The sequence below is a fragment of the Pygocentrus nattereri genome, chromosome 6 (genome assembly GCF_015220715.1).
Source record: "Pygocentrus nattereri isolate fPygNat1 chromosome 6, fPygNat1.pri, whole genome shotgun sequence".
NCBI classification, from domain to species: Eukaryota; Metazoa; Chordata; class Actinopteri; order Characiformes; family Serrasalmidae; genus Pygocentrus; species Pygocentrus nattereri.
Genome location: NC_051216.1, coordinates 37,644,142 through 37,656,589, shown reverse-complemented (window position 1 = coordinate 37,656,589; position 12,448 = coordinate 37,644,142). Strand labels below are relative to the sequence as shown.

The 12,448-nt window shown below is 40.4% G+C and overlaps 1 protein-coding gene across 2 annotated transcripts in view; it reads right to left on the bottom strand.

Moving 5' to 3' along the window:
- Nucleotides 1-470: 470 nt before the first annotated feature.
- The window catches only part of hecw2a (HECT, C2 and WW domain containing E3 ubiquitin protein ligase 2a), a 91,286-nt gene continuing 79,308 nt past the window's right edge, over nucleotides 471-12,448 (bottom strand). For both annotated transcript variants that reach the window (XM_017695100.2, XM_017695099.2), the window contains 2 exons: nucleotides 5,715-5,827; nucleotides 471-4,592 (listed from right to left, as the gene is read on the bottom strand). In XM_017695100.2, the coding sequence (XP_017550589.1) occupies nucleotides 4,481-4,592; nucleotides 5,715-5,827 (225 nt within the window). In that variant the 3' untranslated portion in view covers nucleotides 471-4,480. The remainder of the gene's footprint in view (nucleotides 4,593-5,714; nucleotides 5,828-12,448) is intronic.

Genomic DNA, 12,448 nt, shown 5'->3' with positions numbered 1-12,448 from the left:
GTCCAAAATGATACAACTCAGCATAGAGTTCCAGGATGATGTCATTGATGGGATCAAGATGTGCAAGTATTTCTAGCTGACTGGTGAGCTGGTATATTGACATGGCTTGACATAATATGAATCATTATAATCTGTAAGTTATGCTTTGTTCTGTGTACCTCTATCAGATTAATACAGTGTATATTATGCGAAGGGGGGTTTGGGGGGGGCAGGGTGTAGTAGCTACTTCCACTTATCCAATTGAACACACTTAAAAGTGAATTTCATTGAGAGTGGTGTGAAATGGTTCACTGTAGACACTAATATACAGTGGTAGTGATGGGAAACAGGGGTCAGTATGTCTACACTACATCCATCCATCCATCCATCCATCCATTTTCTAAGCCGCTTCTCCGTCAGGGTCGCGGGGGGATGCTGGAGCCTATCCCAGCAGTCTTCGGGCAGAAGGCAGGATACACCCTGGACAGGCCGCCAGTCCATCGCAGGGCAGTCTACACTACAAATGTAGGTATTTTATTTACTATCCAAACCCCCAGTGAACCTACATGTGTCTTCTTAGCTTTTATATGGAATGTTGATGATGGTAAAATAGTAGAAAATCTGAAATAGTAAGTTTTCCTTGGGGACTATTTTGCCTCACAACACCCTGCGTGTATCCTTCCATGATGATTTAAAAATGCTTTTTAGGCTGAATGGATGGAGTTAAACTGCTGTAGGCTGAATAGGTGGATATATGGAAAATGACCTGGTTCTTGTAATGTCAAAAACAATGAATTCAAAACAAGCTGTTTTTACAGTATAGTTTCTACATATATAGACTGTATGGACTTGTGAGTGAATGGTACGTTTTGAAACTTTAATACATGTTTGCAAACTTATGTTTATATACTGCTTCAAATTCCTTATAAAAAAGCAAGGGAAATTCTTTTTTCCATGATTTGGGCTCTTTAAGCTGCTCTACCCACCTCACATCTTGAATATTTTTGAGTTATTTCAGCTATAAAAGTAGTGCTGCATTATTTATCTTTGACCACCTGGAGGAAATCTAAGGCAACAGTTTTTAAACTGCTTCTGCTGCCTAATTCCTGTGCGTGACAAAAACTACTGGTTTCCTTCACCTCCCCTATTATTTCTCTGTTAGGTAAAATACAAATGGAGAAACATCTTTTGTCACTGGAGCTTTTGTGAAATATTGTTCTTCTCCCACACAGGCCAGTGTTTAGCAACACTTTGCTTTGTAGAAGATTTTAGTGTAAAAATAAATCAATGGATCAACTCTGCATCAATTATGAAATTGTTGTATAATGGATTTTAAACTATTATACCAATATTGAATGAAGTGTGTGCTCTTTATTAGCCAAATATATAAACCTTGGGCTATTTTCAAGCCCAAAAATGTATAATGCTTTTGTCAGTTGCATTTGTACATTCAGCATTTGTTTTAAAAATAATTTTGAATTGTACTAACAATCAAAACAAATTATAACAAAATGTGGAATTTTATGATTCATTGAACAGCTTCCTAAAAAATCATGGCCAAATCAATTTATGAAATCAGAGATTCACACCCGTTACCTTTTATCATTTGCATACAGCTAGATATTCAAGGGGAATCCCATTGACCTTTCTATATTTCTGTCTAATCAAATGGTTGAGAAGTCCTTCAGAGTGGTGTGGTGTGAAATACTCCTTACTAGATAAACCTAGTGAGTCAGAATTGTTCACAGTGGTGGTGACAGGAACCACATACCCACCTCTAAAAGCATACTCACAGAAAGTTACTATGTTATGTTATTAAATGCTACCTCATGATCAAGACATTGTTTTATGATAATTTTGAGAAGGTGTGGGCTAAAGTGTGTTATTAAAGGTGATTCACAGAGGAGCAGTACATGCAAGGTGTTGTAAGGCAAAATGGTCCCAAAAGAATACATATTTACACCATAGCAAATAAAAACTGGGTAGTAAAATGGCTATATTTCTGTTACAGACATTACAACCTCTGGTCCCTTTACCAGCACTTTGTTCAGCTTTCTTAGCCACTGAATTATCCATAGATTTTGAAAAATCTGTATAATTTCCCTTCAGTGATTCCCTAACCTTGAACCCACCAATTACTCTAACCCAATTCTCAACTTAAAACTCAAAACCTTAATATCTGCTTGGGTTCCTGCTTAGAAATAAGTAAGTTTAAACACCCTGGGTTTGCAAAATGACCCCTTTGAACATCACCATAATGGCCTTTATGGAGACTCTGTTCCATTTTGAACCATAAATCATGGACTATTACAGTTTTTATAATTGGTATCATTGTGGACACGACAGACCTGATGTTAAAAAATGGAGGTTAGAGAGGTAACCTTTACATCGCTGGATTAAGGGGTCTAATCTCATCATTTTCGCAGCAGCTACAGTAAACATGCAGCTTCAGTATTAAGCTATAAGAAAGCTTAAAGATATAATGCCCCCTAGTTCTAGTCCATCTGAATAGATCATCCCTAAAAGCAGGACTCAACATTTGAACCCTTGGTTTGAGAACATGCTGCATGAACTACAGTGGTTGGGTTCCACTCTAACATAGCTGAATGTTGACTTCTTGAATGCATCAGCTTCTCTCTCTGTGGTTGAGAAACAGTCAATATGCCCCATAGACAGAAGATCTATGAGATGATCCACAAAAGTGAAGAACCAGTAGGTACAGTTAGATCTGCACTAAATGACTCTTCATAAAAACATTCAACCCTGTATAAAGTGATGAGTGTGCATCCATCCATTACTTAATTCTGTGCATTCCTGGGTTTGTCTTCCTTCAGCAGAGGAACTAACCTGTCCATTCTCTAACTATGTATGTAGTCTTTGATAGCAACTACTGTATTCTCCCATTCAAGAAACTGTAGCACACAACACTAGCTTGTTTAAATACCAACATTTAGAGCTTTTAAATCATTTACATTGTTTGTGTGTGAATGGTCACATAGCTACACTAAAAAAGTTGCACTGGAAAGTACAAAAGACAATATTAGGAGTCAGGCAGTGTCATGGGTGTTGATGCCTAGTCAGGGAATCAAACTTATCTGCTGCATCGAGGGCAAAGGTTTTATCCACTATGTTTCACCAACACCTGCTACCAGATAAAAATTAATGTAAGTTTCTGTTATTACTTAATAATTTATACAGATACATATATTCTCATACCTTCAGAGGGCAGCACTGAGTAATGTTTGTTTATTTGTTATTTGTTAACAATGCCTTTAGAAAAAGGTGGTGAGTGACTTTTGCTTATTTGATGTTTGATGATAAAAGAGAATTGTATGTAATATTGGCATTTATTTAAATGATAAATTTCAATATGATTAGTTACTGGCCCAAAGCCAGTTACAGCCACAACAGGCCACATTGTCAGATTTGAATTTTAAACAGAAAACTCAGCATTATGTAGCGATTCTTAATGTCTATGAGGAGCAGAAATAAATGTGTTTACAGTTTGTCACAACACAGAAAAATGTGTTATCAATCACGCAGCCAAATTTGAATGATCGCCAAAAAAAATCGCCAAGTTAATAAAAATTAGGTATCAAAGTTGTGAAAAAAGCAGGATTCACAAAAAAGGCGCAGCCTCTTCAGCTTCATAATCACCAGAATGTAACAGCTGCACCACCTAAGGTGGAATGAGAAAATTTGACCAAAAAGCTGTCAAACCGAAAGCCTTACACTAACGTTTGTGTATCTGATATCTCACTAGGTTGGGCAGAGACATTGGATTGAAATTAAGCAGCTAGCAGCACTTCACCTGACACAAACACAAGAATTCATCCCATCTAGGAGTTTTATTGAACTGTACAGCTATATATGTTTGAGCCAGCAGATCCACAATCCAATTTGGAGCCAGAGGATACTGACCTACCCAATATTCACACTCATTCCTCTGCAACATCATCGAGCCATAATTTCACTCAAAATATCCTGAACACAAAAACGATGGAAAAACTCAATAATGAGTCGTATGGTACAGTTTCTCATTAGACTAAATGGGATTTTGGCTTATGTTCTGTAACTTTTTCCAAAGTTGCAGTAGTTGCTATGAAAGACCTGTAGCGTTAGTGGGTGGAGCATGGATAAGGTTGGGTGAAGAAGACTGTGTATATGTGGTCATATGGAAAGGGGTATTTTGTGTATCTATTGTTTGTCTGCGTGAATGTGAGAGGAAAAGAAAGTTCCAGCTTATATATCTAATGCATTCAGTGTGTTTGTGTCTGTCTACAGAACAACGAACAGGGCTCAGCCTTGAGTCCTCTAGGAGCTCTCAAGCAGAAGCTTCAGTAAAATCACATAGTCCTAGTTTGAGAGGAAAGGAGAAAAGTCTCCAAGAACCAAGGCCATATTAAGAGTGGTGATGAGGGTTGGGGATACAGAATGGACTAAAAAGACTTGGTGGAGGTCCAGGCTGTGCCAGAAAGTGAAGGAGAGTTCTAAGTAAGCCTCACTCCAGGCCAAAGGTGCTAGTTTCCTCCACAGCGGTGAGCATCTTCTCATAAAGCATGGAGAAGGAGTGGTACGGAGGGAGATCCAAACGGTTAAAACAGGTATGAGCCCTGTTGACACATACAGACAACAAAACATACGAGAAAATTGTTTTATAGGTTACTAATTTGAAAAATAGCTAGGACATAGAGAGTGTTGAAGAAAACAGCATGAGATTTAAAAGAAGCACTTTGTTTGTAATGTGCGCTAACAGAGTTTTATCCCAACTGTCCTTTTACTTTCATAGCAGTTTTATAATGGTAACAAAAGGCAAAGAGTGATGTGTAAAAGTTTGGCTCAAACGCCATGTTTTTGTTCATTTTCTATGTGAAAATGAGTTAAAACATTGTCTATAGATACCACACTTATACATATTCTAACGCACAATTACTGTTTATTTGCTGTTTATCGTACAGGGGGTAAAAACATAAAACATAAAATGAAGACAATTTTAAATGTTACATTTTTATTTCCAATATGTCAAACTCAGCAAATTAAAAGTCTACTTAAAATTGTCATAAAACCATATTGAAGTGTACTCCCTGTGGAAGATGTGATGTAATTTTCATTTAGAGCTGCAATATGGCTTTTACGGGCCAAAATTGTTAATTTGGGCTTCTGGATGCTACTACTTTCAAGTCAAAGCTAAAGTAGCATGTTTTGGCTGATCCACTACTTTTGGCTCAAAGGGGAATCATTTAAATGTTGTTTCTCATCAAACTATTCCTTCAACATAACATCCTAACCACGTGCCAGTAATATTTGGGTATCTGTAGACTTCTCTGCTAGAAATGTGTAACTGCACACTGCGTACAGAAGAATTTTTTGTAGTGTGTGTTGTTTTAGACCCCCTTCCCTGAGTGGATGACTCTGATGATTGAATGAGAATTCAAAGAGTTCAATCGAGCAGGACTTTCTTTTTGAGCCTGTGCATGTGACGGTAATACGTAAAGATGAACAAAGTTGGGTGAAAAATTCCCTATCTGATGCCTATATTTTTATATGATTTGTTGTTTAAATACTTCATGGCTTGCAGTAGCATACAGACGCCACATTTAAGCTTGTCTGATGCTACTTCTTTTTTCTATTTTTTTATTCTCTAAAACATAAAGCATAGTTAATTAAAAGACATGTTTGAACAAAGAGACTCTAACATTATAAGATGCCATGACAAGAGAAGTGATAACTGTAACCTTGGAAGGGAAGTGACTTTGCCCCACTTCTCAACGCAGAACCGACGCGGGCCATTGCTCCCCCTGAGAGAGGCAAAGCCTTCATAGGGAATACTCGAGGTGCCTGTAACAAACTGTAAAAAAAAAAATCATTAAAAGGACTTCAATAATGTAAAAGATTTACAAGCAGAGCTGCAGGAACTTCCCTTGATTCACCCAATACAGGGTAAATAATAATCACAGAAAAAATGGAAACACTTTACTTGAAGTACCCTGTTACATGACATTAACATTTAGTCAAGTCAAATGCCCTGTCCGGTGTGATTCCCCAAACTTCATAGCTAGACAAAAATTCCTACGTACTGTCCTAACTTTAGGATAAAATCCAACAGTCTCCTAAATTATATTTTAATTGCCTGTTTCTATTCATTTTAGGCACCGTTGTTCTCTGTAACTGGAAAAGTAATATTACCTTTACTTATATTGCAAAAATGCATGCTAACCACCTTAGCTGGCTTCTCTCAATGTGGAGGAGTAGGAGCTGTACCTTTCAGTCAAGTACAATGTAGCTCACCACCCTGCAAAGAAAGCTCATTTCCACCACTTGTCTCCGCGATCTCATTCTTCAATTTTATTACCCAAAGCTCATAACCATAGGTGAGGCATAATGCATACATAATGCCTTCCTGACCTCGGATATGCCTTGACACCGTGTCCATGAATATCATGATGAGGAGTGAAGACAAGGCACAACCTTGGCCAAGTCCAACACCCACACTGAACAAGCTTGATCTAACATCAAGTATATGGACACAGCTTTCAATCCAGTCATATAGAGACCTAATGGCCTAAAGTAGTGGACCCAGTACCCCATACTCCTGGAGGACCTCCCACAGAATATTGTAACACAATTGTAAGCCTTCTCCAAGTGCACAAAACACATGTAGACTGGGTTGGCAAACTCCCATGCCCCCTCATCAATCTGCACAAGGGTGAAAACTGGTCCATTGTTCCAGGGCAAAATGGAAACTACATTGTTCCTCCTCATGCTGAGGTCTGACTATCAGCTGGAGTCACTTTTTTTTACCTTTCTTAAAAACAGGGACCACCGCTTCAGTGAGCCAGTCCAAGTGTACTGTTCCTGAGGTCCACGCAACACTGCAGAAGCATGTTAGTCATGACAACCCCACAGCATCCAGAGCCTTAAACATTTCCTCCCATGTTGCTTCTGTTACTGCTGCTGTCTTTTTTGCCCAGTGCCTATCTGCTTATTTGGGAGTCCTCCAGTCAACCAGTCCAGCTTGACAGCCTCCCTCACCACTGGTGTCCACCATGGGGTTCTTGGGTTGCCACCCTGACAAGCACCAACAAACCTCTAGCCACAGCTACACCTGGCGACTTCCTCAACAGATGTTTTTAACAGGGTTCACTCTGACTCCATGTACTTTACCTCCTCTGGGATATGAGACAAGTTCTCCCAGAGGTGGGAATTAAAATCATCCCGAACAGGGGCCTCCAACAGTCATTGCCAGCACACCCTCACCATTATTTTGGGTCTACCAGGTCTGACCAACAGTCTTTTATGCTCCACGTGCCAAGAGCCAGTTTCTGCCACAGGGGTCCATGCTGCCAAGGACCTCTTTGCTGTCTCCCACTGCCTATCAGGTACTGCACCGATCTCCCAAGCTGAACTTTGTGGGTGGTGGGCCCACAAGGGCCCCAGGCTAAGACCAGCTGGGTTACGTGGGCTGCCCAGCCAACAGGCATTCACTGAGAAACACTGCCCTCAGATCTGGCTTCAGGGGTAAGTCCCTGTAATCCTCTTAGGGGCAGGGTACACAATATATTGTGTTTCTTGGTCATAGGAGATTTTGGATCTGTCTGCCTTAGGTGACCCTACCAGGGGCATACTTCTTAAGCCAGCCTAGCTCTGAAGATCCCTAGACACCTAAGAAGCCCTTCCTCCATGACAAGGCACAGATGTAGCAAGCATTAATGAAAACTCAATAAGACAAAAGACTGAAATTTTCTGTAATACGGTCAGCATCACAATGTATAACACTTTTTTAGAGAACAGAATTGGTGAGGGTAGTAAAGGCCTTGGGAGACTACTTCATATGGGTTTGCTCATTACTGTGATGTAAGTACTATAAATATCCCGCAGCCGGACCACTACAGTTGCTGAATCAGACTGCACACATGAAAAGAGTTTACATACATCTGTAACAGGTCTAAAGAGAGGGCCATGGAGACGCTGCCATTATGGATGCGCTCATTAATCCTACTCAGAGAAGTTAAATCTTCAAGCCAAACAGCACAGAGCATTATGGGCAACCCCTATTGCCTAGGGTATATCAGTTGTACATTACATCTTGCGGTGCATTGTGGGATTGTTTGAATAGATCTTCTGGACTCCACTACAAAATGAAAGAACCCCAAAATAGTGCACTATATAGTAAATAGGGCACAGTTTTGGACACAGCTAAGGTTTATATAGTGCTTTTTACAACAATCTGTCATGACTGGCCCCTCCCAGTCCTGTCCATGTGCTTCTTTGTTTTGGTTTTCAGTCCTGCCCCCTTGTTTCATGACTCCGCCCCTGATTGTGTCCACCTGTCTTTCTGCCTGTCCCTCATTTACCCTCTTGTATTTAAGCCCTGTGTTTTCCCCTGTCTGTTTGCAGGTCTTTGTTTGCATGTATGTCTGTTTGATATGTTTGATTGTATATTCTGTTGGAAGTATTTGGGTTTGTGTTTTGTGAGTATTTCGATGTCTGTCCCTAATTCGATCTGTGTTGGCTTTATGAACCTGGACTGTCATGACCATAACCTTGGATTTGCCCTCAATAAAAGTCACTTATCTCAGCGTATGCATCTGCCTCCTTGCTCCACGTTACACAGTCACAAAGCAGCTTCATAGAAAATCACCAATAAAATAAAAATCCTTAGAGCAAGAGGAAAAAGCCTTGAGAGCAACTAAGATGCATTGTGAGGTAGGTGACACAATATCTATGATTAAATAGTTAAGAGTCTGTGCAAACAAAACCATAAACATGCCATGGCAGCAGGGACAGATTGTGGTTTTGCAAGGCCCCTGGGCACTAGCATCTTAGGAGGCCCTCCCAGTCTGTTAAGACCATCACTGGTAATGATATGACATTCTTACATTACTGAACATAATATGACAGCATATCATCACAGCTGATTATAGGAGTAGGAGAAAATGTTGTAATGGACCATTTAGACCATTTTATTCAAGGTCTGTTCAAAAACTGGAAACACAAGTGTTTTCACAACAGCAACACTATGACATAGTATTATGGCATTGCTGTGTCAGTGTTAGGTAGGGAGGTTCAAATGGAGTTACCAAAAAGCCATATATTGAAAACAGTAATGCTGATCTAATGTGATGAGAATGGTATAATGGACTAGCAGCAAACTATTAATCGATAACTTTGACAAATAACCTGTTTTTGTAAAGGTAAAACAATAAAACCAGACATAAATTAATAATATCAAACCATTTCTCAGCTAATTGGAATTTGTCAGGAAAATTTAAAATAAATCTTATCTCCCTGGTGTGCTGGAGCATATATACACTGCTCAAAAAAATAAAGGGAACACTTAAACAACACAATATAACTCCAAGTAAATCAAACTTCTGTGAAATCGAACTGTCCACTTAGGAATCAACACTGATTGACAATCAATTTCACATGCTGTTGTGCAAATGGAATAGACAACAGGTGGAAATTATTGGCAATTAGCAAGACACACTCAGTAAAGGTGTGGTTCTGCAGGTGGGGACCACAGACCACTTCTCAGTACCTATGCTTTCTGGCTGATGTTTTGGTCACTTTTGAATGTTGGTGGTGCTTTCACACTCATGGTAGCATGAGACAGACTCTACAACCCACACAAGTGGCAGGTAGTGCAGCTCATCCAGGATGGCACATCAATGCGAACTGTGGCAAGAAGGTTTGCTGTGTCTGTCAGCATAGTGTCCAGAGGCTGGAGGTGCTACCAGGAGACAGGCCAGTACACCAGGAGACATGGAGGAGGTCGTAGGAGGGCAACAACCCAGCAGCAGGACCACTACCTCCTACCCCCACCAACCCCAAGTTCAAGGGAGGCTAAGCTACACCAAGATGGCGCCGGTGTTCATGGCGTGCCGTCTGTTGCTCTTAGTTTGGTTGGCGGTTTTTCTGTTTTTATCATTAGTAACTGAGTCTATTAACTCACTTTTAGTTTATGATCGCCAATCCTTATTGGATATTAGATCTGTAGCTGGAAATCGTGGGCAAGGAGACCATAACTGGAGCTTTCCGCGTCCTCCCTTTTTAGCAAGCATACCTGCTCACCTGCGGCGGGAACCAGGCCTTTTCCCGCGGAGGAGTCGGTTTAGACAGCGAGGAAAACGTGCGGGTCTGCTGGTGAAATTAAAAGTGCATGTAGCAGCTAACCCTGGATCCCGGTCACATAATGTGGGAACGGACTCCGAGTTTACGCACCACTCAACATCTAACTGGTACTTCCCTAGACCTGCGTTTGTCTGGCTCAGATCCCTTGTGGACTCCAAGGAAGTGGAACGGATTCCTGTTGTTTTTTCCCCCCGGCGTCGTGGGAGAGGGGTGAACCTGCAAAATCTTCGCCCCCTGGGCTGTGTACACCGGGCGGCTGTCCCTCTGACCCCGACTCCCACAAGGATAGCCCTCGTAAATGCCAGATCTGTCAGTAACAAGACCTTCATTCTTAATGACTTTTTTACCACAAATACGCTGGATTTGATGTGTGTAACCGAGACTTGGACCAATGCTGGTGAGTGTTTTTAGTGACTTACTGCCTGCAGACTGTTAATTTTTTCATGCACTGGAAGCGGGGATGGCGTAGCAAGTATTTTTAGAGACAATCTCAGCTGTAGAAAGTTGTCAGCACTGTCCTACTGTAGCTTTGAAATGCTGCTGTTTGAACTGGAGTGTTCCCACTCAATTGCCTGCGCCATAATTTATCGCCCCCCGAAATACAACAAGGATTTTATAAATGACTTTACTGACTTTCTGACGGATTTTATGCTCAAGCATGACAGGGTTTTAATTATGGGAGATTTTAATATTCACGTGTGTTGTCCGGATAAGCCTTTGGCTAAAGAATTCCTGGATCTGGTGGACTCTTTTAATCTTGTACAGTCAGTAAGGGGCCCTACTCATGAACAGCGGCATCCTCTTGATCTCGTCTTATCTTTTGGTGTCCCTGTTGACAATCTTGAACTGCATGATGCCGTGTTCTCAGATCATAATCCTATCATGTTTGAAACATCCTGGGTTAGTGCTGTTGCTCCCGCTATAAGGGGTCGGTACACTCGTATGTTAAATACGAATACTGCTGAACGTTTTATTGTTGCTTTTAATACTGTAGAGACTTGTAATGTACCTTTTGAATGCTGTGATACCAATAACCTACTGGCAGCCTTCCAGTCTACCTGTAGTAATCTGTTAGACTCTATAGCTCCGTTTAAATTAATTCCTTTTAAGCCTAAAATCGAGCCATGGCTCAACACCACTACTCGTGTGGTCAGGCAAGAATGTAGAAAAGAAGAACGGAAATGGAAAAAGGATAAGCCACAGGTATCCTTTGAAGTACTTAAGGAAAGCTGGTTTAAGTACCAAAAGACAGTGAAAGCTGAAAAAGTCTCATTTTTCCACCATTGTCAAAAAGAACAGCCATAAACCTCATGCACTGTTTAAGACCATAGATTCTGCTCTGAACATTAAAAACCCTGCATACCTCAAATCCTCTGGAAACATTTGTGAAACATTTTCACAGTTCTTCACTAAGAAAATCACAAACTTAAGATCGGCTATTAAATGTACCTCCTTTGCTCCCCCTATCTTAGTGACTTGTCCTACTGTCTTTGAGCAGTTTGAGCCTGTCACCTTCTTGGAATTGAAAGGAATTATTGGGCAATTGAAAACGAGTTCCTGCCTTTTAGATGCTTTGGATTCTCGATTTTTTTTAAGGAAGTCTTTGACACTATAGGGCCTGAGGTCGTAGCCATCATTAATAGTAGACTAAGCACGGCAACAGTTCCCACCTATTTGAAAAAGGCATTGATCCATCAAATCATCAAAAAGCCTAGTTTGGATCCGTCTGTGCTCTCTAATTACAGGCCTATTTCCAAACTTCCTTTTATGTCAAAAATTTTAGAGAAAGTTTTATTCTTACCGCTGAAACCTTACCTAGACAGAAACCAAATCTATGAGATTTTCCAATCTGGCTTTAGAGCACTCCACAGCACAGAAACAGCCCTTTTGAAAATTTTTAATGATTTGCTAATGATTACAGACTTGGGTGACTGTGCTATTTTTATTCTTTTAGATTTAACAGCTGCCTTCGATACAATTGACCATAATATCCTTGTTGAACGTTTGGAGAGTTCCGCTGGTATTAAAGGCCTTGCTTTAAAGTGGTTCCAGTCTTATCTATCAGACAGGCAGACTTTTATTCAGACCTCTGGATGTTATATTTGATGAGGGTTTTAAATTTGACAAGCAGGAAAAAGTCCAGTTAAGTCCAGTTTTTACCAACTCAGACAGCTATCCAAAGTTAAGCTTTATCTTTCTCAGACTTTGAGATAGTAATTTATGCATTTATTTCCACAAGGCTCGATTATTGTAATTCACTATACATTGGTGCTGGTCATTCTTTGGTCGCTAAGCTACAGTTGGTGCAAAATGCTGCAGCGAGGCTTTTAACACG